The sequence below is a fragment of the Anas acuta genome, chromosome 8, assembly GCF_963932015.1.
Source record: "Anas acuta chromosome 8, bAnaAcu1.1, whole genome shotgun sequence".
In the NCBI taxonomy this organism is placed as follows: Eukaryota; Metazoa; Chordata; class Aves; order Anseriformes; family Anatidae; genus Anas; species Anas acuta.
The window spans coordinates 1,216,885-1,243,138 of NC_088986.1; the positions used below are offsets into that span (position 1 = coordinate 1,216,885).

At 38.4% G+C, this 26,254-nt stretch overlaps 1 protein-coding gene across 11 annotated transcripts in view; it reads right to left on the minus strand.

Moving 5' to 3' along the window:
* The window catches only part of LRRC7 (leucine rich repeat containing 7), a 175,466-nt gene that overhangs the window by 26,828 nt on the left and 122,384 nt on the right, over window positions 1-26,254 (minus strand). For 9 of the 11 annotated variants that reach the window (XM_068689947.1, XM_068689950.1, XM_068689949.1 and 6 more), the window contains 8 exons: window positions 26,007-26,136; window positions 25,507-25,622; window positions 17,613-17,682; window positions 15,584-15,683; window positions 14,790-14,914; window positions 9,385-9,585; window positions 881-992; window positions 475-655 (listed from right to left, as the gene is read on the minus strand). In XM_068689947.1, coding sequence (XP_068546048.1) covers window positions 475-655; window positions 881-992; window positions 9,385-9,585; window positions 14,790-14,914; window positions 15,584-15,683; window positions 17,613-17,682; window positions 25,507-25,622; window positions 26,007-26,136 — 1,035 coding nt within the window. Of the gene's footprint in view, window positions 1-474; window positions 656-880; window positions 993-2,949; window positions 3,073-9,384; window positions 9,586-14,789; window positions 14,915-15,583; window positions 15,684-17,612; window positions 17,683-25,506; window positions 25,623-26,006; window positions 26,137-26,254 lie in introns of all 11 variants that reach the window. The other 2 variants (XM_068689959.1, XM_068689952.1) reach the window with 2 other exon arrangements.

Below are 26,254 nucleotides of genomic sequence, written 5' to 3' on the forward strand. Positions count from 1 at the left end.
GGGCAGAGTTCCATGTATGGTACAAGGGTGCTTTCAGGCTGCTGATGGCCAGTGCAGATTACAACTTTCAATGAACTGTATTGCAATTGGAGGTCCAGGGCAGAGTGATGCTCAGGACAGCATGAATATGAGACACATGCACTCTGTTAGCTACACTAAACTATAGCCGGCTGCAGCTCAGGACCACACAGAACAGAATAATTGCAGCTCAATTACTAGGCACTTTTAATGCATGGCTATAGCACATGGTTGAAAAGAGAGCTGTAGAATTACTGACATTTATAGAGTATGAATGGGTGGCCAAGGCTGCACAGCCTGGGCTGTGTATGGCTATGTACACCTCAGGATAATTGGGGTAAAATGTTATGATTTTGATCTGAGTATCTTTACAGACAGTACACAATTACTTTGAATGAGTACAGTAACATAAGACAAAAAGCAGTTGGAAGCTGTGTTAGAGAAAGAGGATCACACCTGTTTCCCCACAAAGAGTTATTCACTGCATCTTTAGCTGTTGTCTGCAAGGACCCCATTTTAACATGCGCATTGGAGGACCCTGAGGAAGCCTGGGAAGGGGAATAGTCTGAGTAAGTGCCTGAGGAAACGCTGTTATTCAGACAATGGATCTTATCTGCTTCAGACTCATCTGTCGACTCTGAAACAAAACACAGCACATGTTTTCAGGAGGTGGTGTATGGAAACTAAACTCCAGAAAAATGCATTTTCAAATAGATACTATACATATATGTGTGTGTGTGTGTGCACAAATACATACACAATATGTTTTAAAATCAGTGAAGTGCAGAATACATTAAATAACACATCTATCTATGTGCATTACATATGCTTCCATCTAGCAGGCTGTAAGTCAAGTTAGTACCTTTCTTCTCTTTACCCAGAAGAACAAGCTTGGGTGGGTACAACGGAGTCTCTGGTATGGAAGGACGAAGTTCACCTATCCTCATCTCACTGGCAGGATGTCCAAAGGCATCCTGAGGAATACAATAATGTAGAGTAAACACAGGAAACAGAAACCACTTCAAACTGCAATGAGCAAACATTTTGAAGCCTTCTTTTCATCAATGTGACAACACACCGAAACCCCACCATACGGGCAGAGATTGTCTAATTATGATGATTTGTCAGCTGAAATTTCTAATTAGTTCTACAAAAATACTTGTAAAATTATGGTGATGTGTTCATTCTGAAAATGTGTACAAAACAGATGGAGCTCGTGAGATACATCAAGGCCGTGTAAACATTTTTGATCAGGCAAAGGTCACAAAAAATGCAAGCTGCCAGCAGAAATAAATAAAAATTTTGAATAAATATTTACTTATTATTTAGGAATAACTGTTCCTCATTCATTCATGGCACAAGTCTTTCCACAGATTCAGCTCTCCTTATAGCTATATTTAATTCAATTACTTTGTCTCTAAAGAGTTTTCTTCTAAATTAAAATGATTCAGATTTCAAAAACTTCTCATAGAGAGTTTAGCAAATCTTGACATTCTAAGACTTCCTGCACAATTGTTTTGCTGTTCTAGTCAGCAATAGGATACAAACTGAAAATAACATGAGTTGAAAAGTGGAAAGAAAGTGGTCTTAGAAAGAGACATTTTAAATTAAGGCTTTTAAAGTGAGCTCATAGGATAGCTAGAAGAAGGGAACAAAGACACAAATAACCAATCTGTAGCATTTCTTATGCCATCACTGGAAAAAAAGTTCAGAAATAAGAGAGATGCTACACCCAAAGATAGGTGACATGGGGAGACAGGGTAGGGGAAGACCCTAACTGGAGGAATGACAGAGGTAACCCAGCTCTCAGGAAAGATGGGCAACACAGGAAACGCATGCTGGGGGTGTTAGTGTGTGGGCTCAGGGGAACATCCCAGAGAGAGAACTGATGGAGATGGGCACAGCAAGACCGGATGGTCGTGCTAACTAACACCAGTGAAGATCCTTGTGGGAAGGGGCAAGAGAAACACATTGTCTTGGAAGCAGGAGGATGAGCTGTGATTTTGTAAAGAGAATGGAAGCTGGGGAAGGAGGGTATCTAGTAAAAAAGAGGATGTGTCAGACAGGTACTAGGAGAAAATCCATAATTAGTAGCAAAAATTAGGAAGGGAATAGTTAGGGGAAACATATTTAGGAAGAAAGTTTCCCTAATGGAGACAAAATGAGGATTTCTGTACCGACATTATGTTGTTAATGGTACTCCAACGATTATGGGTCATATGGCTTTGCAGAGAGAAGTCAATAAAGGAAGAGAAACAATTAAGAATTAAACATTTAGAGAAACAACTAAAAATGGAGTACCAAAACCAAAAATGCATTATCGAAATTTAAAATTCTACATTTTAAAACTTTATTGATTTTACTCATAGGGTGAAACCTTTCTGAGGTGTAGCTCCATTAACTACTTTTGAAATAACAGTGGAGACAAATATTTGTTAAAGCATTTGCCGTGTGATTTATCCTTGAAGAACATAATTGTATTTAAGAAACAGATATTTTAATCCTTCTACCTTTGGTGTACTACTGGAGGTAGCACCATACCAAAATAGCAAAGAACAGACGTCTTCACAGCCCATTTAATTAACCCTGTCAATGATAGCATTTAAGTAAACACAGCCGCAAACTGACTCTTACGTGATATAATATATTCAAGACTTTAAAACACTTTGATACCCAGAGCTCCCTTGTGGTGTATGATATTTCTCACATAACGGTATTGATGTACATACAACTTAAAGTGAGCAATAGTGCAATAGCATTTTTTCAGTGTAGCACAATCATTTCTACTGCAGTGTAGCAAACTTATCATGCAAAACCATTTTTGAAAAATAACAAAGTGCATAGCATTCACAGAACGTGAAATTCCCCACTTTTGAAGCATAGTGTATGCTTCAAATGGTTTTGTTTTGTTTTGTTTTGTTTTGTTTGTACCTCTGAGCTTTTTGTATGCTCTTCTTTCTCCTTCCTGTCTGGGATTTCCAGAGTCGATTTATGAGTGTTGTCTGTATCAGACAGGTGACTCTTATGGAACTCTTTACTTTCTCTATCTTGCACCTAGAATCCCAATATTGTGCCATGAAACTTTTAAAAGTTATAAGCTTAAAATAAAACTACTTGCTGTAAGATAAGAAGAACCAGCAGTTCCATATTTGACATAATGGTGAGCACAGGTTTTTATTTTAGTTGCATGATTTCATGAAGTTTTCTGCTATTCCTTCTTTCTTTCTTTCCTTCTTTCTTTAACTTACTTTAGCATCTAGTCTAGCTATTCCAACAATAATCTATACACTTTTGAAAGGATTAGTCTGGCACTTCTGAACATACAATGAAAAAGTGAAAGATGTAAAAAAAGAAAAGCATATTCCATTTACTTTTACTCTGCTTAACAGCACCCTTTTTCTTAGAAGCCCAAGAACAAAATGGGCACTAAAAGAAAAAGAAAAAAAAAAAAAGTATTATTAATAGGACTACTTGCAAGAGCAAAGAAAAGAAATAGACGTAATTGTGTTTTCTGAGAACCTATTCCTGAAGAGTAACCACAGAAAGATACAGGCAGAGGAAAGAAAAGTATGTTGAGCTGTTTCCCAAGAGAAAATACATGGTAAACCCCAGTAAAATAACTGGGAAAGAGAAATATTGGCAATTATTCATGCTGACAACACAAAAACATCAAATTAAAATCTAGAGAGCTGTGATTTTCAAAATAACCTAATTCTGAGAGTCTGTTTGCAAAGAACAGAAAAAGAATAGAAAGACCCAGGCTCAGTGCAGATGCATCATGCATAGGGCAAAGGCATGGAGGACCATTAAGGATGGATCTACTCCAAAAGAACAATTAAATATACGTAGAGGGTTGGCAGCACTTCTGAACTGGAGTAGGCGAGGGCAATCTGAAAAATGACAAGCTGGCTATAAAGAAATCAAGAAGCAAAGACAAATAAACAGATTCAGGCTAATATTACTTGGTCCATATTTTACTAAAATTTTAATGAGGGACTAAAGAAGATCACAGAAAATGTAGCAACAAATGTAACCAGATAGATATCAGAATATCTCTAGACACAAGTGAGACTAACTGAGGCATAGATATTTTCCCCAGAGTCACAGTTAGGTCTAGAAGTGCAGGCTTAGAAAAAAAGCCTCCCTGAACCACTCGCCATGTCACAGACTCTGCACATAAAATGGCAGTTCTTCTGTCTCTCAGCCCTGCATGTGGACAGCTTCAAAGTCCCACTAAAAAGTCTTCTCCTGATAAGATCACAAAGTGCAGACTTCCTGAAGCTGTGTGTGAAAGTCAGTCACAGTTCTGAGTATGTTGCTAAAATAGCAATGACCAGATTGACCTAAATAAAATTCAGTCACTAATCCAGAAATGCACTGAGAGTCACCCAAAACGTGGCATTATCCCAGAAGGATGTGGAGTGCAGGGTCTTCCACCTGCTCCCACAACTCTCCCACTCTTCTGCCTGCAGAGGCTGCTTCCAGGAAGGCCATTTCAGTGGCCATTAGCTCTGAAGGCTGTCCTGTGTGTACAGGGTGTAAAGACAAGGTATAAGTCCTACTAAAGAACTGAACTTGTGGGATGAGAACTTCTGAATGTGGATCTGGAATCTGAAGGTGGGAGAATGAAGGCACCCCGAAACACGTCCCACCTGCAGGGGGGTTACAGCAGCCAGCACACTGTTAGAGCACTGACGCAGTGAGCTCGCCCCTTTTCAGCTCCAGCAGGCGTTCCCAGACATACAGCATGGCTTTAAAAGGAGACACAAACTTGCTGATTTGGTGACACAAGTACTTGAGGAACAGACTGGGATAGTGTTTGGGCTCCACACAGAAAGACGGAGTGGATCCTGGAAAATAAATTGTTCTGGGCAGGTAGGGCTGTTTCTGCCATGCCTTTCTGCTTTGCAGTCCTGGGGACTGGCACGCACTTAGAGGAATGCACACTTTAACCTTGCCTGTTAGGTGATCAGAAGTACAGCCCATCAGATGCACCCAGGCACTGACTGGAATTTGCTACCACCAAAGAAGTCAAAGTCTAGAGAGATGCATTTATTGTGAAAACTTCAATTTCCAATAGTTTTATTTCAAATGGCTGAGCTTGTTTGCTGACACGGTCAGAACTCTGGAAAGATAAGCTGCAGATTTGCATCCAAGCAGTTGTTTGTCATGTACTGCAGAGGATGGGAAACCCTGTAACGTCATCCTAAGTTATAACCCATGGAGATGGTCTTGCCCAGTTCTGTACGTAGTCTTCAGTGTGAGGACAGAAGGCCCAGTAGTGCTCTGAGTTACAACACCCTAATATCCGAATTGCACTCCCCGTGCTCTCCCATCTCTGGAGGAAAAGAGCTTCTGCCACGCTTGGTCTAGATGGATACGTACCCAATTGCATATATTTCACTGGGGTGAACAGAGACATTCTCAGGTCTCTTGAAAAAGAGACTTTTTATGGCCCATCAGGCATAATCCAGGCCTACATGCCCTTCATATATGAGCTTGTACAGGGTGCCACGTCCAGACGTGTGATACTGCATCTCCCAGGTCCTCACTCAAGTGGGGCCAGGCAGAGCAGCAGCCTCAGTGGGTCCGCTGATACCTTGGACTGATTTTATGGAAGGTGGGCTTTACCTTGGAGACAGTTCTGAATAATGCCTCTCCAATCCAGACACAAAGATAAGGTCAGGCAGAAGTCAAAGTAACTCAAAACGGACTTTTCTCCATTTATGTGGAGAATGTCCAGAACAGGAAAGCATTACTTCCCTTCTCCTTTGACAAGAAGTCACTGAGGTCATAACCTCAATAAACATCCTTTGTGCTATGGAGAAACCATATGGCAAAACTCTATAATGAAGATGTTTCTGCCTGCTGATTAAATATAGGTAATTCTGTTGCAAAGAGCTTATCGTGCTATGGCCTTAAAGCAGACACAGACTGAAAACCTTTAGGACATATTTCCCTCCCAGTCAAGAGAGACTGCCGTTGTGCATCTCATTAAGGGAAAACGGTTCCCAAAAGAAACACATCAATTCAATCAATTGAAGCCAGGCAACCTGGGGAAAACAAAAGTGTGCAAATTCTCTTGGAAAGGCAAGATGATCTTTTAGACAGTCTCTAAAACTTTCACTAAAAACAGAACAAAAAGAACACCTTTCTCCCTCTCAGCCCCCATTCCTCCAAAACAACCCAAACCCATGCAAGTAATGAACTAAGAAGTTAAAAGGATTACAGTCTTATTTTGATTGAGATGAGATAAAGGTCTCAGAAGAGCCAGTGCAGCTGAGGCAGTATTTTTCTGGCTGTTAGCACTAGTACCAGCACCAGCATTTGGAGCAGATTACTCAGAAGACAACAATCTCTCCTTTTTACACAGTACTAATGAACCTGCTAGGAATTAACACGCAAGATGGAATGTTGCATGCTGGACTAGAAAATGCTTTTTATTTATTTATTTATTTAAACACAAAGCTGACAGTTATACAGAACTCTTTCAGATGATTTTTTCAGTCCATACATATCAAGAATATTAACTAAAGATCTCAATTGCCTATTTGTGGTATTTCTCAGTGATGCTCATGGAAAGGGTACAAAATGCACTAAGTTATCCCAACCTTCTGTTTGTCTAAAATGCACATCTTTCACAATGACATAGGACAACAAAAAGGTTTATTTTAAATGGTGATTAATTAAGAAATTGTTTATTATTACCAAAGGTGGAGGATAATATAGAGGTTTTGAAATGTAGCTTATTACTCATTTCAGATTCTCCTTTTAATTATTTAGGAGCAATTCTGTGAAGACACATGTGTGAATTAATTGCAAGAGAACCCAAGAGAGATCAGAAAAGAAACCAGCTTATCTGACTTCTGAAGATGAAAAAGTGAGCACTGCATCTGAAATTAAATTACCTTGTTATAAGAAAACTGTCTTCAGTCTAAATCTATAGCAGAACACACCTGCATTTTCAAACTGTAATTTAACTTGAGGCTTGAGATCATGTCTCCTAATTATCTGAAAAGCAAATGGAGCTTAATTATGTTTTATTTAACGTGTTACAACTGAAATCATGCTAATGTTATTCACAAATAATTCATAATTTTTCTACAGTTTCTCATACCTCTTTTTTATCTTTATACAGGAAGCCAAAGAGAGGAAAATGTGTACATGATCTTGCTTTATTGCCATAAAAGCTTCCCAGCAATGTTATTTGCCTGAATGACAGGAATGCTTTTTTTGTTTTGTTTTCTATATTTGATGAGATAGCTGTGCTACTAGTCTTGAATAAGTACTAGGGAATCTAAAATCTGGAAAAAGTCTACCATCTTCACCCTTGTAATAAAGGAAGATGAAAAATATGTTTCTATTGGTATGATGGAAATAGCTCATGGACTCACATCAGTTGCTTGTGGTAGAAAATCAACTAGGAAATTGCAATCACACTATTTAATTGCACTTCAGGAATTACTGCAGGGTCTTTAGCAATTCAACTATTTTTATAAAACATATATTTTGATACTCTTGGATTAAACAGTTCATGTACATTCACAGAAAAACTAGATATGATTATTTTCCTGTTGCAAAAGTGAATGCATTTTTATCAAAGAATAAAATGCAAGAAATCTGTCTTTATCTTCTTCTGTATTAAAATTCAGTATGCATTCTACATACTGGCGAATAACGGAGGCTTTGCTAGGCTTTGGATACTCTCAGAACTCTGCCATGGCTGTTAGCTGGGACATTACTCCCTGCTAAGGGGCTCCTCTTGGGCGACAGCAGCAGAACCAGTACCGCCACCTGTATCTGAAGCCCTGTGTTGCCAGACCCAGAGCCATGAGACCTAGCACCCAATGGCTTTATCAGACAATACTGATTCCAGATAGTATGTATGTGGTCTCAGTATGGTTCATTAAAAACATCAGAAACCTATTAAGAATACTTAAGTTCAAAGTTAGTTGATGCACAATAAATTGTATTCAGCAACAAATCAGAACCCATCAATACTCATGCCACAAGACATAAGTTGGTTAAAAGGCCAAATTTACACAGTGAGATAGAGTATAATTGGTAAAAAAGAATAATGGTAGAATTTAAGATTTCACCTTTAGATAAAAACATGAATGATTTAACTTAATTTGAGATTTGAAGAAAGTTTTCTGAAGCCATCCTAAGTCAAAAATAGATATTCTTTTAATAAATGAAAAGGTTTATCTTTAAATAAAATACACAGTACTGACAGTGCAGCTACAGTGACTGCTGTATAAGTGTGAACAGCCAATCTGTGTTAAGGATACAGAAAATTGAGGAAGAAAAAGTCATCCACACCCAACCAGCCAGGGATATTTCAAAGACAGTGAACTTATTGTAATATTTAAAGAACAAAGGGGTGAAAAGATAATTTGATTTTTTTTTTTTTTTTTCTCATTTACTTCTTTTAAGTATTAGGACTTCATAAAGATTTGTAAGAATGGAGGTATTCCTGTAGACCTGTCCAAGCATTTTACAGACTATCAAGAAATACTGCCAGAGTAAGAGGTTTCTGCTATTTATAAGGTGTGGCTACACAAAGTAAGTCATTAGTATGAATGTATCAACGAGTAGACATCCTCTGAGATCAAACTTCAGCTAATAAAAACAGCTTTGCACAGGACTGTGCAGTACTTTGGAATTGATTTTTTAATAACTGTATTTATGTCAGAATAGAAAACTTTGTCGCTATGCATACTGATCCACTTTTGGCCAAAGTATTAAGGGCTAGATTGTGCAACTCATTGAAAAGCACTGTTCAGGGGCAACTGATTTTAAGTTCCCTGCAGTCAAAGAATCACTTCTGTTGGCTTCATTAACTTTTGGCAAGGTTTATTAGCTAAGGGGGATTGGACTAGATGGTATTTCAAGGTCCCTTCCACTCCCTAACGTTCTGAGATTCTGTGATGTATTATGCATTACATTTAATGGGATAGAAGAAGCAGAGCCTAATGGCATAGTATTGTGAGACAGAACAAACTGATTTGTCATTTACATATTTGGTGCAGAGATAAACTTACGTAAGCCTGATGTATAAATCAAGATCAGGTCTAATCTCCCACTAATATGCAAGTCTCTCGTATCATTAAAATTTAGGAGAGTGCGGGTATATATCAATACAAAAATTCAGATTTAGCTAGATTTAAAACCCAAAATTCAATCTGATAATCTTAGTTGTATTGAGAAAAAGAGCAACTCAATATAAAACTAGACTTACTTTACAGAATTAAACTAGAAACTCTTAGGTATGAAGTTCACAGCAGATGTAGCATATAATTCGAGGGAGTTATGTTAAAACCCCATCTTGAACTATTGAAAGGAACAACGATCCTTTTACATTACCTCCACTGAAATCTCCTTTGGTGCCATGGGCCACTTGTGCTCATACTTTTCTTTCACAGTTTGTTCACTGTTCGCAGTTGGTGCTGTGTTCTCAGGCCGTACTCCATGGCTTGTTTTGCCCACCAGATTTTGAACTGATTTTACCATATTCTTTAAATCCTCCGGGTATGGAGTGGGATAACGTTTTAGATTTATTTCAACCTGAACATTCATAAAAAGAATTAAAGCACAAATACAAAATGAAAACAGCATGCAAACTAAAACCATGGTTACAGTACTATGCCTAAGTGCAAATTCCTCAAATTTTGAGTTAATCTATTTGAGGCAATTTGTTTCATATAGCTACCTTCATGGATTTTTAAGTTCTTGGACTGAAATTTGCATTCAGTTACATTATGGAAACCTATAATGGAAATTCAGTGACATAAAATAATGGATGGGAATGCTTCCCTATAAGCTTATCTTTCACCCTGTGAGAATATTGTATTTTAATTCTACACTTGACTTGAGAGTACTAACATATTAAATCACACTTTTCCAAAACGATACTGGTGTAAATGAAGAATTAATTTAGCCATGTTCAGTGTACTGAATTAATCTGAATTATCTGTAACAACTGAGAACAGAATCTGATCTACTGGGAGCTATTTGCTCTTTGAGATGGATAATGTACATACATACACTCAAGTATATGAATACTTTTAAGTATACAGAAAATGCAGGAAAACAGACTCAAACCACTACAGAAAAGTCACCCAAAATCACACTGAATATTCCTTTGACTGAAAGAGCTATTGTTTTGTTACAATGATCAACATCTTAAGCTTATATTTTTTTATCACTCAGAAGTAAAGAAACATGGTATTCACCCAGGTCCAAAGCAACCCTAATTTTAAGACAATTTTACAGAATCTCAGGGTTGAGTGAAAGGGGAAGAGGGACATGACATGACGCTATCAGCAAATTGCTCAGAGGAGACGGTGCTGTAGATTACCATGTCAGGAGGGATCTGAGCAGGAAAGAAGACAAACATGGTGCTGGCCTCCCCATCATGTTACAGATGTATTTTGTCTGCTGTACATTGCACCCCATCATGAGAAGAGATGCTGAGGAACCAGAAGAGCATGTGCAAACAGAGCATGACCTCAGCAAGGCTGCTCGGGCTGTGCAGAGTGGGCATTTGGTAGGTTTGTCCCTTGCAGCCAGCCCATGGCAGAGGCCCCCCCTTAACGCATGGCTCTGTCCTCCATGGAGCATCTCCTGCCCTCCCTGCTCTGTCCTTCCCACTGCAGACCTGTGCTATCTGCACTGCTGGGACTGATGGTTGAGGGTCAAGCACCAGCTCCATGGCTTATGTGGTAAAACAGAAAAGGTCTGCAGAGTGGTCTGTCTGCTGTCAGGCAGGAGTAATGGCCCCCAGGCATGGCCAACTGAAATAGAAAAAGTGCTGCCCGAGTCTGCCACTCTCTTTGGGCCTGGACTTGGGGTGGAAATGCAATAAAATCCTTCAGTGAAGGAAAATTACAGCTCCCAGGGCAAGCTCTGTGTGTCAGGATAACTGTTGCTGTTTATGAGGCTGTGAACTTTGAAATTACTCTACATTTGCCGTGTGATAAGTAAGTATTTAGAAGCATTTACCACAAAGATGCTTTTACCTGGTTGTGTATGTGAAGTAAGCAAAGGGAGCTTGCTTTTAATAGCTCACTATACAGGCACTGAATTTTACACCCTTAATGAGTAGGTAAAAGGTAATTTTGGATTCAAATGAGTATGGTCTGTTGATGGGAATATTTTAGAAGCAAGAGCATGATCAATTTGGAAAATGAAACTATATGAAATACTAGCTTATAAGTCTGAACCACAATAGAATAAACATTACAGATAATAGATTCTGACATGACCTTAACATAAAACGTTAAAATGTATGACTATGATGTCATATGTTAATAAAGAATTTCAACAGAAAAAAGAAATTAAGTCTGTAAAGCATTACTAAAGCTGTGGTTGATTTGCGGTTGAAAGAAATCGTATTTGGATGTGGCCTAATTAGGCAATAGCTTTTTCACAAAATCCGAGCCATGATTTAAATGCAGGTTGTACAGACACACATAGCTAGAACTCAAGTCATAGAGCAAATCCTCAATAAGTACTAGTCAAGGAAAAATTAACTGAAAGACTTTCATGCGATAGGCAAGTCAGACAGGGATTTCAGTAAGAGTCTTATATCTCTATGCGTATAACTATTACACAATGAAAGTACTGGCAGTTGTGGTGGGTGATATCCAGCAGAAAGCAGGCATTTTCATCACCGATTTAGAATTATCATTACAGTGGAAATCTGCACTCCCTGTCGATGCAATTCATTAATGTTTTAATGCTACACCAAAAGTACCATGACCCTGAAAAGAGAATTTTCCAAGTTCAAAATTCTTTATGGAAGAATTTATTGAATAATTAAAATAATCAAATTAATGTTATATAGTTTGGCTGAGAATTCAGTTTTAACTGTGAAATATAGAAAGGAAAAACCATTTACACTTTTATAAAATGCTAACACTGCTTCTGATTACCACCTATTTTTAATTGGTTAATCTTCGAATTCATCCCATAAAGGTCTGATGAAACTGCTGAAACTGCAAATACAAAATAGTCCCTGCAACCAATTGCAACACATGGATGGACTGACACACATTAAGTTCACAAAACGTTCCAGAAATTAGCTTTTAGCTCATGTGTATGCATTTAAATGAATGCTTGTGAACAGTTGAATCAAACAACTCTATGGCACTTCTAGGGTCATTCATATATGCAGATGAATTAGCCGTGCTGGAAAAGAGCACAGACATATCAGAAGGATGCAAGTAAGTGTTTCTACCCTATTAATTAAATTTGAGATTTATTTTTTTTTAATAGCTTGGGAAGAAAGGGTGTTTTAAGGGTGTTTTCCATCACCCACATACCTACAGTGGGTAATCTTTTCCTTTCAAAGTCTGGTAAGATTTCCTTGTTTTGAGCAATGTTATTTCCACACTTTCCATTTTTACAAACTTACGGGATTTATTGGTATTTAGTGTACACATGGTGAGATATAAGAAAGAAAAGATGTTTTCTTTAAGAAACACAGATGGGGGGAAGTATCTGAGCAGCTCCTAGCTCCTTGCTTAACTTTTCATTTAATATCTCTTCTCTGTATAAGCAACAACTATGGCATCTGCTGCAAAACTTAATGGTTTGCATGATGAAGAGATACTAGGATCATTATGGAGGAGAGGAACATTGGATTGGAGCACCTCTCCTTCAAAGACAGGCTGAGGGAAATGGGTTTGTTCAGCCTGGAGAAAAGAAGGTTCATAGAGGCTTTCCAGTACCTAAAGGGGGCTACAGGAAAGCAGGGGAGGGACTGTTTGTCAGGGGGTATTGTGACGGGACAAGGAGTAATGGTTTTAAACTAAAAGAGAGTACATTTAGATTAGACATTAGCAAGAAATTATTCACCATGCAGGCAGTGAGGCCCTGGCTGCCCAGAGGAGCTGTGGCTGCCCCATGGGATTTGGGCAGCCTGGGCTGGTGGGAGGGGTCCCTGCCCATGGCAGGGGGTTGGAACCAGATGGTCTTTAAGGCCCCTTCCAACCCAAACTACATAGCGAAATCTCATGCAGAAATGGACTTGTATATTACAGCGTTGGTATATCCACTCTCTATGGATGAGAGGGAGAAGAGGTAAGTAACAACTCCAGAAAATATATTTTAGCGTTGGACTCTTCCCCCCACACTGACACAAAGGATGACAACTGTCTTGACCTTCATCAGGCCAAGACAAAGCAGTAGGGAGACCTGCAGCCCCGGGGGCCATGGGTCACCCACATGGCACAAACCGCTCCTCCACGCCCGGCCGTGCCACAGCTGCCTCCTCGTGCCAGGCGTGAGCAGGCAGCCCGGGAAGGAGGCACTGCAATCGCAGCATCCACAGCATCCTGAGCAGCTCTGGTGCTGTGCGCCCAGGCCTGGCGTCACACCACGCCATGGCAGCTGCTCACCGCACGGCACAGGCCAGCTCCTATCAACTAAATGCTGTTTCTAGGAAACCTGAAAATGTGGTAATGAGTCTCGGCTGTGTTTGCCTCCCCATTTTCCATACAGCAGATGGCAGCATTGGAACTCAAGTACAAGAACACCATTTAGTGGATGAAGGATATCATTTTTCTACAAAAACATCTTACTCGAAGGAAACACTTGTTTCAGTCATTCATAGAGTTCAGAAATATATTAAAACCAAAATGGCTAAGTGACATTCTATTGCATTTAAATATTGAGAATAACGCTTGCAACTAGCATATAATACAGTTAAATTCTTCTATGATCTTAGAAACTTATATCTCTATGATCTTAGAAACTTATATCTATTTCCCTGTTAATATTTCAGTTTTTTGCATATTTTGCACATTTGGACATCCATATTGTTAACAGTTAAAATTATGATAAGAAGTAGTGGAACAACGTAAGACTCTCCCTGGTTCTCTGCTTTCCATACATGAGCCATAAATCTAAATTTCACCTGGGGTAAAATTTCAGTTTAATCTATTTATCGTGAGTCAAAGATTGCTTTATGATTTCATTTTTCTGCTTTGCGAAGTAGTTTTTTACTTTGCTAAGTAAGTTCTGTTTTGCAGTAGAGTGAATTATCTCTAGTTGCAAGACTTTGATGAAAATTCCTAATTAGGGGAAATAGAATAAAAAATCCAAATTTTCCAAACAGATCTAAATCAGATGTTAAATATTTATTGCTAATAGTATTGCTCTTTTAAAATATGATTTTAATATCCTCATATGATTTTTGTCTCTGGCAACACTTGTTGGGTATTCTACTGCAGTTCAAAATATGCATTGTAAAGTGTTTGATCTGGGGTAATTCCTTTATATTATTCAAAAGATAGACATTGACATTTTCAAGTTTTTGATAGGTTACAGAATTGATGAAAGATAACCCCTCTGGTGCACATTCCTGCGTAACTCCAAGAAGTTGCAAAGTGCTCATCAATTTCCACATCGAGAGGAATATAGAACATAGGGTCTAAATATTTCTAAAGAATTAGGTGGCTGGAGGGTAATTCTAAGTCCCTAAACATTTGTTGTTAATTTTGGCTTAGTGATGAAACACCTGTCACATTAGGAACCCAACACTAGGGTTCCTAATTCGAAGTTTTGCTGTCTAGACAACAGCAGACTACCTGGTACCGTGTACTTCAGGGAGAGCAGGTATGTTCTTCTTTCTTAACTGTTATACTTGAAACATGGTTTCAAGCATTTTCTGCTTATTTATAAAACAGAAATAGTTCAATGCAAGATCGGTATATTGGACCCTGTCCGTAACACGTGAGTGCCAGAAAAAATCAAACAGAGCTTACCTTAACTTTCCCTGCATTTTCCTCCTCTTCCTTTTTGTCTTCGAATTCGAAGGCAACAGTCATACGTTGCTGTCTCTGCTCCTCCCATAAAGTAGGATTAAAACTATCACTGTCTGACTGGAAATCTACAGTTAAATTGCAAACAGCAATGCAAAAGAACAAGGGATTAGTGCACTCAGCAAACGATTGGAAATGACCTAAAAAGACAAGTTCTTAGTGGCTCCTATAACCTTGGGTGACTGCCTTAAAACTGTTGTGGGGGGTAATGAAAGTATTAACTGACAAACCACTACAAACAAATTTTAATGCTAAAATCGGAAGAATGGTGGAAAGCAAGAGGGTTTCAGGGCAGAGGGGAGTGGGGTACAGGGATTCCAATGTAACAGGGGTATGTCAGGAGCCAAATTCCCAGATGTGCTGGGCCCAGAGCTCCACACCCGCACATCTCGGAGGTGCCCCCACCCCAGCTCCCTCAGGCAGGCCGAGCAGTCCCTGCTCAGCTCCGGCTAGACCCTCGGCTTCTGCCCCACACACACTTCATGCCCAGGTTGAAATCATTTATACGAGGCCATTCTTCTGAAAATGTAAAAGAAAATGTAAATCCTGAGAATAATGGACAGGAGCCCTTTGTGTGTGACAAGATATGGGCTGTTACGTGTGCACTGCTGGCTTTACGTGTCAGAAGAGAGACACTCACACAAAGAGCCACATCTGAAACCCCTCCCTCTCTTTTATCTCCGCTACCTGAACAAGCACTGCTCCTGCCTGTGTAGGAACTGCTGACGATGTTTTACCTTCATCACTGCGGGGTTGCTGGGGAAACATGTAGTTAGTCAGCACTCTCTGCTTTGTTTCTGGGTGCGCCTCCGTTTGCAGTGGAATGAGAGCCTTGGACTGTAGAGGAGAGGCAAAACAAAGGACTGGTCACTCAGAGCATGTGTGTTAATTGAAACAGGATTTTAGTATTTGATAAATAGATAATACAGGAAAAACTAAAATTCTGTGTGAAAATAATCCTCTCCATGGACTAAAACCAGTGTTAGTTTGATGGAAATTCTCACTGTCCTATTCCTCACTTCTAGTCTGCATGTGATTCCCACCAGGGCCACCTGAAGAACACTAAACGTTGGAAATATTGACTGCGTGTTCAGCACCACACTGGTGGGGAGGCTAAAGGATCAGAAGAACAGAGCTGCAACTGCACAGTAGAGCACCCACATTATGGCTGAGAGTTGTTTTAAGTCAAGGTTAATGACAGATGAGTTCATGATAGCTATTGGTTCAGCTGAGTGTAAACCTGGTGCAAGCTACATGGAAGCACCTTGAATATTCAGATTTTACCATTAGGTTTTACTTTAATTGATTATTTTTATTGCCTTGCTCTAATGTAGGAGTGACTGTCACAGTTCACAGAAGAGAAGTTGATCTAAAATGCATCACTGGAAAGTCAAAATGATGAAAAAATATTGTAAATTTAAAAAGAAATATAAGTTCTCTGGCTGAGTGGAGGTGTCATGCAATGTTAGTTTTTTGATGGAAATAAGAGTGAACAGAAGGAGAATCCTAATTTATCACTTTAAAATTTACTCATCAGTTTCTATTATCTCTCGCAGTTAGTCTCCCCTCCCTTCAGCTTTGCAATTCTTTGATTAGCTATACAAGCTAAAAGTAAATTTAAGGAGAGATGCAATGAGCAAGTGCTGATGTAAATCTGTTGACTGCAGTACACTTGGCTTTGTTTGGGGGCCCAGCTGAGTGCTACGTGCTGGGCAGGAGCCCCGAGGTTTGTCTGGTACCACTACAAAGATACAACCCTGTTTGTGCTGCTCTGCACGGCTCTGCCCTCAGCCATGCTCAGCATGGGCAGATGCACCTGGTCTGCAAACGAACAGCGGCAGGACCAGAGTCCCCGCGGCTTCTTCATCCAGATAAAAGGATGGATTAATTTCCAGTCGTGTGATAATTACCCTGATCAACTTCAGTTAAGGAGATATAATATCTGATGTTGGGTGTTATTGTAAGGTGAGAAAGAAGAGATTATGAGAATTTATTGCAATTATTAAAAACTGTTAGGTATGTTGAACATTTCTAGCATGTTATTAATTGAGTTTTTCTCCACTTAAAGTCACATTCTGGAACTGCAAAATTATTTTATTCACCAATACTGGCAAAGATTGATGGGGGACTTATTTTAGTGCACAGATGCTGGCTAACTGTTGCATTTCCCTGTGTTCGTGTTACAAAATTTGTTTAAAAATAGAATCCTAAAGAATGTATAGTAGTGATACATAAACCAAGAAAGATATATAAACTAAGAAAGGCATATTTAAATTTAAAAGGAACTTAAACAAGAATTTTCTCCAAAACAAGATTAAGAGCACTTGTTCGTCTTCTACATTTTTAAACTCCCATTGACTTTAGTGGAGTTTAAGATATGCAGGAATGGAAGCACGGACAGGAAAGGCAGAAGACAAAAATGTAGGCATAGATGGAATATGGAGTGGGACAAACTAAGAACAAGTCCAATGAAAAATCTTACCTCTTGAATTTCTATTTAAAAAACATTTTTTTGATAATTCTGGACTTTATTTTCTACTATATATTACTACTTTTGTCAGGATATAGAAAGTTAGTTAGAAGCAAGAAGTAATAAATGACAGCCAGGAGAATCTACACCTTGGTATGAAAGTAGCAAGCTGGACCGGGACTAAACACATCTAAAATTCTACTACAGTCATGTATTAAATTATAGGCTTCATTTATGGCCCTTGCTAAGAACCCTAATACTTTACTAAAGAAATTATGAATATTGAAAGCCATTACCTGGTTGTCAGAAAGCCACAAAGCTGCAAGTTCTTTAAGTTTAGTAAAAGTGAATGGTAAGTTCTTCAGTCTGTAAATGATAATGGAACAACATGAATACTTCATTTCCACAACAGTTTCTTTTTAATCTGTATGCAGCACACTTTGGCTCAATCCTACAGAAATTGCTATCATATCTTTATTTTATCTCGCATTTTATTAAAATACAGTAATTTACTAAGGGGATTCCCCTTAAATTGCTTCCACATTAAGAGAGACTTTTGGATTCTAAAACTACTGATTTCATTGCCTAGAGGTACTAAGGAGATACCAATGTCTTGCCATGGCTGTAACGTAACCAGCTTTATAACTTACAACCAACACAAGTTACAGCTTATAACACAGAAAAAATCCTGGTCCCAGTGAGATTTATAGCAAAGTCCTTACAGTTTTCAGTGTAGTTAACACAAACCCTTTTATTTATCAGTTAAATTTCTGAACACAAATTACTCTAAGATAACTGAAAATTCATTTTTGCAGAAATGTTAGGAATGAAATTAAAATCAAATTAAAACAAAAACAAAAACAAAAACAAAAAAACAACATTTTAATTATATGCATGAACACATTTCCTAAAATAATCTGTATGTGGGAACAGGGAAAACATGACTAGATACTTGTGGAACCATCATTCATGTTTTTCCCAGTAAGTAACTCATTATGAAAACATTATTTTTAATTTGCAGCCTGTACTAAGCCAGAGAGGGATGTCCTAGTCACATCCTGATATCCTCCCATCTTTGTGTTACAGAAGGGTAAAGAGCTGGAGGACTGTCGAAAGAAATGGACCAGCCAAAGGAGTGAATACAAAGACAAAATCTAAATGTGATTTAACAGAAAGAAGAGAGGAAAAGCCCTTCTCCAAGAGAGTCAGACAGGCTGAATATTGTGGAGAGGACTGACAAGTATGTTCATTTGCACCTCAAATAAAGACAGGCATTCTACTCTAAGGGACTGCACCTGCCCAGCATCATCAGGAGAATCCTTTGTCCCTCTTAAATAACTGATAATATTCCTACAATCTTCTTCACATTAAAAATCTATCTGCATATCTGGAAGATACGTAATTCACAAGCTTTTGTACCATTGCCTCTATGCAGCGTTTTGAAAGTGCATCCACCGTGGAATTACTTTGGATGCATTTTTTACCACAAAGATACTACCATTAAATATTGTGCTATTTTTGAAAGCAGTGTCTACTTACTGCAAGTAAGCAGTGTCTACTTACTACATTTTAAAGACTGTGAATTTTATAAGAATTCCTTATACTAAAGATGACTTAACTACAGAAGAGAAATAAATTGACGTGAATATATACAAATACAGTGTGTTGGGAGATAATCTCCAATTAAATGCTTGTATAGATTAGGGTATCTTTACATATGTGTGCATGTTTAAGCCTGTAATTGATGCCACAAGAAAGGAAAGAGTTCCTAAACTTCCCGATATTTAGCTTTCATTCCTATTTTATCAAAAAATTCATACTGCAGTGTGTTTAAATGTAAATTTTCACTTTTCTCTGGAATTGTGCAGAGTGAGACATTCTTTATAAATTAAGGTTACAAGATTAACCTTTAATAGATAGTTAACATAAAGATTGTTGAATAGTGTTTATCTGGATGTTTTATTCAGGGTGCTTTTCTTTTCTTTTTCTTTTTTTTTTTTTTTTTTTCTGTATAAAAAGATATGTACTTTGGGTTTTCAAGTGATGCCCTTATTTTTTTACACTTTAGGAATCCGTAGGATGAGTTTCAGAACTGCATAGAAACTTTTGTCTGCAGAGCACTACTGGTGAAGTTTCCAACTCACTCAAGCTGAGAAGTGTGTATCAGAGGGAGAAGCAAAATTGGTAAGCACTCTTCAGAAATGATGTGTGGCAAGTGGCTCTCCAAGCTGGTTTTCCATTTCCATATTCAAATAAAACACCAAACACTTCATTTTTCATTCGTTTTTGCACATAAGCCTGGACACCTAGCTTTAAACATCTGAAGAGGACTGATTTTAAGGAGTCCAATAAGAAAAAATCTCAAATTAGAGATCAAAGAATGGAGGCACCCAAAATCAGTACCATTTTTTGAAAATTTTCCACTGGGACAAGACTCATCCTCTTTTTCTAACTGCAATTTCTTTTGACAATTTTAAGACTGCTTTTTAAATTTTATGAAGTTTATGAACATTTCTCCTTATGTGCACTAAAAATGCAAATGCAAGCATTCTGACTTTCATGAACAACTGAATTACCAAGTCATTTTGTATTTTACCCGTTTTCAAAACAAGGCCTTTTATACTTGTCATTTACACTACATTAGTTTAACCATGAAAGGTAAATACGTAAATGTTTTTATAGCTTCATCTGCCAATATAAGGTTATGATATAGCTACAAAGCACCTCAAATGTTACTTATGCATAGCTGTAGCTTGATTACTTTCTACAGATTAGGAATTTTGGTATAAATCAACATAACTTTACTGATTGCAAAGAACTAACTCACAGCATTCTCAGTTAAAGATTTGGCCTCCTCCAAGGAGAAAATTGTCCTTCAGTAATATAAAAAAAGTGATTAGTTTGAACTGCTTCCATTTATCTAATATATGGCTGCAATCAGATATTAACACAAAGAAATGAAATGTCCATGAATATGCTATTCAACAAATAACTTTTCTGTTATGCTTAGATGCTGAAGCATCTCACTAGACAGCATGGAAAATTACATGCATAATTGTTTTTATAAATCTAAGGAAAATATATTCACAATGCTAGACGAAACTTTAATAAGTGCATCTTCTTAATTATTAAGAATAATCAATTATTAATTATATTAAGAAGATGACCAAATTAATCAATTTACGATGAAAAGGCATATTCTGCTGTACCAAAATAACTTATTCTTACTATGGCTGAAACTCTGCTCAGCCTGAGTAAATAACCTTTGCATGAGGCCATTTCCCTACTGGAAGCTACTGTAGGACTGCTTCAGAGCAGCCAAAACCCAGGAATCAGGACTGGGGACTTGCTAATAGAAACAGAGCCATAGCTCCTGCACCCATTCCCTCAGGCACCAGCTGAAGGGCATTCAGAGGCTCGAGTTCTGTGGGAAGGTAGTATCTCTGAATCTTCAGAACAACTACACTTGGCAGTCATCTGTTGCACATGCTTGCTTGCATAAACAACAGTTGCATTCCTGTACAAGTTTTAAATCACTAACTTTGTTTTGCAGTCTCTTAAACGTAATTGTAAAAAGAGCTAAACATGCAATAACAAAATAAGGAAATCTTTTAGTGCTACAGACATTTTCTGTATTTATATTAGTTATGTTAAAATATATATAAAATCATGTATGCCTTTGGAAAATGTAAAAGTTTAAAGGTTATTAATAGAATTATTTCTTAAAAGGAAAACACTGAAATACTGATTTTTCAGCAAAGTAACTCTCCTCAGTAATAGTTCAGAAAAATAAGAAACACGTACGTTCTTTATTGTATTTAATTTTCACACATAAAATGTTTTCTTAGGAGGAAAAAAAAAAAAAAAAAAAAAGAAAAGAAACATCCTGTGAATTCCCTTAGGTGAGTAAAACCAAAAACTAAAGCAACAACAGCACACTTTTTGAAATGACATCCCTAAACATTAAAACCATTAGCACCCTATGACCCCACAACCTCAAAGAAACTATATGTCACTGTGTTACACCATGCTGGAATGAGGACTTTAGGTTAATTTAGAGTAGACCAGCCAGCCAGTCAAGCCCAGAGACAGTTGATGCTTGTGACAGTTCTCTACAGTAACACTCAGCAAACTGACAACAACAGGGTTTTGGGAGTGTGAAAGTTTAAAAGAACACAATTCACATTAACTCTTCAATATACTGTTCACATGAATGCCTGTGGATAATAATGGACAGGAATAATTACCTCTTTGGCAATAAGCAATATTGTACAATTAAATAATTGAACAGAAAAGATACACCAAGGAACAGTCCTTTGTTTTGGAATGGATCACATAATCTTGGGATCTTTTTTCATCTAACTTCTGTTCGTGAGATTCAGAGTAGGAATTGAGTCTGACCCCAGGACAGAAGCAGAAGCAGTGCAAATACAGAAAGGTAATGACTCTTTCAGCTCTTCTGTAAGAACAATCTAAAACTAGAAGAAAGGTTACTTACCAGTAACCGATGCTCTTTGAGAAGTGTAGCCCAAATGTACATTCTAACAATTCTACCTCTCAATCACAGGACTCATACCTGGAAGGACTCTGAGGAGAGAGGAGAAGCAGATGGAAGACAAATGTATAGGTGGACTACACATTGTGAAGAACACCGGTTACTGGTAAGACATCTTTTTTTTTTCTTTGAATGAATCCCATGTGCAGTCTTAGCAGTGAGTGTATCCAAGCAGCTACCCCAGTGTGATGGAGATCTCAGTACCTTTCACGCAAGTGGTGACTGCACAACTACTTTATCAAATGCTGCATTGGTTCTTGAAGCACTGGAGATAGATAGTGTTATGCCTGGCAAAGGCAAGGATGAATCTCCAGGTAGCTGCATTGCATTGCAGGTATCTGGAATCAAAACTTTCCAGAACGCACAGGGTGAAGCCACCTAAGCTCTTGTCAGGTGCACACTAACCCTCATTAGACTCCACTTTAGCAATGTGATAGCAAGTCAGGATGCAGCCCACCATTGCCTTTTATTGTGCAGCGACAAACAAATACTGTATTTTCCAGTGGTGTAGAGCCTGTAACAGGGTTGAAAAGGTTTGGACCTGTAAAGATAAAAGGAAAGAGGACTCCCAACTATGGAGATGAGAATTATAGATACAGTCTTAGAGTGTAAGGCTTGGGAAGGAAAAGCTGGAGTCTAATTCCCTTGTTAAAATGGAGTTCTAACATGAATGTCTGTAGAAAATCCTGGAACCAAAATAGCTTCTGGTCAATTAAGATAAGCAAGGTTCATCTTTCAATGATGAGGGCCTTCAGAAGACATAGAACGAGTGAAAGCCTGCAGTAGCTGAAACCATAGTATTAAAAATGCACAAGGGAGAGAATCCAAATACTGACCCACCTTTTAGCAAAATGTGTCAACTCACAAAAATTTGAGATTCTTGTTAACCTAAGTGGCAAAGAAGTCTATGTCTGGTTTGTCTCCTTCCTGAAAGATATCCAAGGAGGACTTTAAACCAAATCTGCCACTTATGATACAGGAGGACGTGGAAAATGTAGATTTTTGACATTCATACTCAGACAGGCTACAGGTAACACAAGGAAGTAGAGGGCTTCTTTTTAACTCGTTACATGCTACTTCACAGTTAGGTTGTCCATCACTCCTTGTATGCATGACCATCTGGAGAGCAGACAGTAAATTTTCCACGCATTTGAGCAAGGCAAGTTCAAAGCCACCAGCATCTCTGCGCTCTGCATGCCTGGAGCTGGGCTGCACTCCCCATGCCATGAGGAACAGATTCAGAATTAACATTTTTGGTGGCAAAAGGGCATCTCACAATAAACACTTGAGTAGCCCAGTCTCAGCAGGGCAGCATTTAACCTCAGATGGAATTGATGTCAACAAAGTAGGAAAACATGATCCCCAAGGGCTGCTCAGGAAAAGTATGAGATAATTCAACCGGTTCCTCTGTCACCTAGTCTAGACTCTGCTCTTCAGCTAGCTCTAGAATGTCCATAACTCACTGTACAGTTTTTTATAGCAAGTTGAGAGAACAGCTTCCCATGCCAATGGGCAAAGGCCCTGTTCTGCCCTCCTCATACTTTCCCATTTGGTGCGCAGCCACTGTTTACCTTCAGCTGGCTTTGATGCTTGCAAGACTCGACTGCGAGCAAATTGGACACATGGGGAGCATCAGAAAGCAAACACAATAAGAAAAAAGATCAATTCTTGAAGTTTCAGTGAATTAAGTCATTGCAGTCATTTGACCAATGAGCCCTGAGTAAGCCCAAGGCAGATAGATGCAGGGCTAGCACAAAAAGGGAGTGGGCAGGACAGTGCCTGGTGTGTTCCAGGCTGAGGAACATCACATTGCTGGGATGTTGGTCCCACCATTTACCCCACAATGGAAATCCCAAGTGCTCTCTTATCTCTGGGCAGCCAGGGAAAAAGGCAAGTGGGCAGGACTGCTGTTTCAGTTGCAGCCATCAGGTCAGCCTGGTCAAGAATCCTTGCATACTCTGACCACCTCTGCTGCTTTCTGCCAGCAGTGAGCCACCTCCTCCCCCTCGCCCCAGCAATAGCACTCATAAGCAGTAATTACACATGTAGTCACAAGCCTGAAATACGCAGCTGATCTGGCTGAAAAGTTACTTGGCAAAAGGAAAGAAAAGAAGAAGAAAAAAAAGACTAATTTCTGCTTCCTCAACACACACTTATGGCATGATTACAGGTTTGAAAAGGGGTCAGAGTGACCCAGCTCAGATTGGTTTAATGTGCCAGTGAGGGCACTCTACAGCTGCAGCTCCTTGGAGTCCCTAAGATGCCCTCAGCCAGTGCCGTCCTGTTGCCTCCCCAGCCCCATGCACACCCACATGCTGCTAGAGCTGGCTGGGCAGCAACACAGTGGAGCAGCCACCCGAAATGTCCACCCGAAATTCATGTTTCTGACATTTGCTGCTTTCATCCGTATTGCTTATGTATTCAGGATCACCATACACCTGGATGTGCCAGCCTGAGGGAGTTTAAAGTTAAAACACAGCTGCAGTCTGTAGCTCCACAGACAAGACCCCAAACCTCCACTACTGTGGTGACACGCTGATGGGAGAGTCCTCCCACGTCCCTGTGAAAGCACTGGAATGTGAAACCCAAAAAGATTTGATTCTGGGACTTGGACGGTTTCTGCATGGATTGGAGATCAGTTTAGCTTTACATTCTGGTCCATACATAAAGCACTTCATAACACACAATTACAGTGAGGAAAATGATCTCATAGAAGTAAGTAAACAAATTTGAATAAATATATTACAGGGATATCTTGATTTTATAGTTTATGATCAACCTTAATTTCAACAATGAAACTGGTGACAGCAAATCAGACACAGATGTGCAAAGTTCTTCCCCTGATATTCACTGAGCACAGATGATAGCTACTTGGAACAGAATGGTGTTCACACCCTTTTTATTTTTATTTTTTGCATTATTAGGCAAATTTGTATTTTTGTGGTTGTACTGAAATTAACATATTCTTGGAACATATGTTTCTTTAAATTCCATGGAAAGGTCAGTCCTTTCTGATGCCTATGGGAGCACAGCATAAGTACCAAGAAAGTCTTGTTTCAAGCATTCCATTTCTCAGAGGAACAGTGAAGTGTGTGAGAACACAGAATCTGGTGTTTGGTTTGTGTTTTTGTTTGACAACACTTTTGCCCTGCTGAAGGAAACAGAACATTTTCTTTGATTTCAGTGGGGTCAGGGTAACATGTAGTATGTTTGCACTTACTGATCTCCTATATAACAGCTTGTCACAATTTTTTCAGCAGGGCACAACACTATATATTATAAAGTTATATACAATTTTAAAACCAAATATCACGCTTTCATGTGGAAATTACAGGTGATAATATAAGTAAACAGTCTTTCATCTCTGAAAGCACACCGAGACCCAGATGCTCACCACATTCAAGTTTTTCTTTGGATATTATGCAATTAAATCCAAACCATAAAGATTAAAAAAAAAATTAAGAAATTTTCCATATAGTTTAAATACCTAAAGTATTCATAAATATAACTACTATGTATTTCATATACTTTCATATATTTTAAATAAATGTATTTTAACAATACCTAGAGATAATTATCTATTCTTTTAAAACAAATTCTTGTGATGTGCATTAGGAAAATTATGTGAACTATACCTGTTATCACTCAGATTTAACACTCTTAGCTTCTGCATCTGACCTATTTCATCAGGAAGAAATTCCAGCTTGTTGGAGCGCAGAGACATCACCGTTACGTTTTTACAGCTTCCAATCTATGGGAATGGAAAAAAAAAAATGTTAGGATTTTGATAAAATTTATTATTACTAATTTTATGTCAGAGGGTGGTCATTTTTTCCCCCTATAAATAACAAAGAACAGAAAATACAGTATCCAAAGTCAGAAAATATTTTTCTTCTTTGTCAGAAATCTCAGGGAAATGCACTACATTACTTGAACTTCTAAGTGATATTCTCATCTTTACATGAGTTTACTAGTTTAATTTTTATTATTTTACTATTGAGTATGTAAGAAAGATTTGGTATTCAACACTACGCAGAAATAACCGCTTTAAGAGATATTTTATCATAGTATGGATGAAGTCTTAGGCCTACCAAAACCATTTAAATCTAATTTAAAAACAGGATCAGCTTCTCACTTCTCTGGGCAGTTCAGGAAGGAAATTCTCATCCACAGCCAACGTCCTCAGGTTGTGAAGGTAACCAATTGTTGAAGGTAAGGACTCCAACTCATTACAGCTGCAGTCAAATTCTTCTAATAAAGATAAACTGAAATTGTAAATGTAGTCATTAGATGCTGTACAAGGGTTAGGTAATAAAAAATAACAATCTAAAACCTTTGAAAGTTTAAAACCATCATACTTCTACAGATGCCATACCCTGAAGA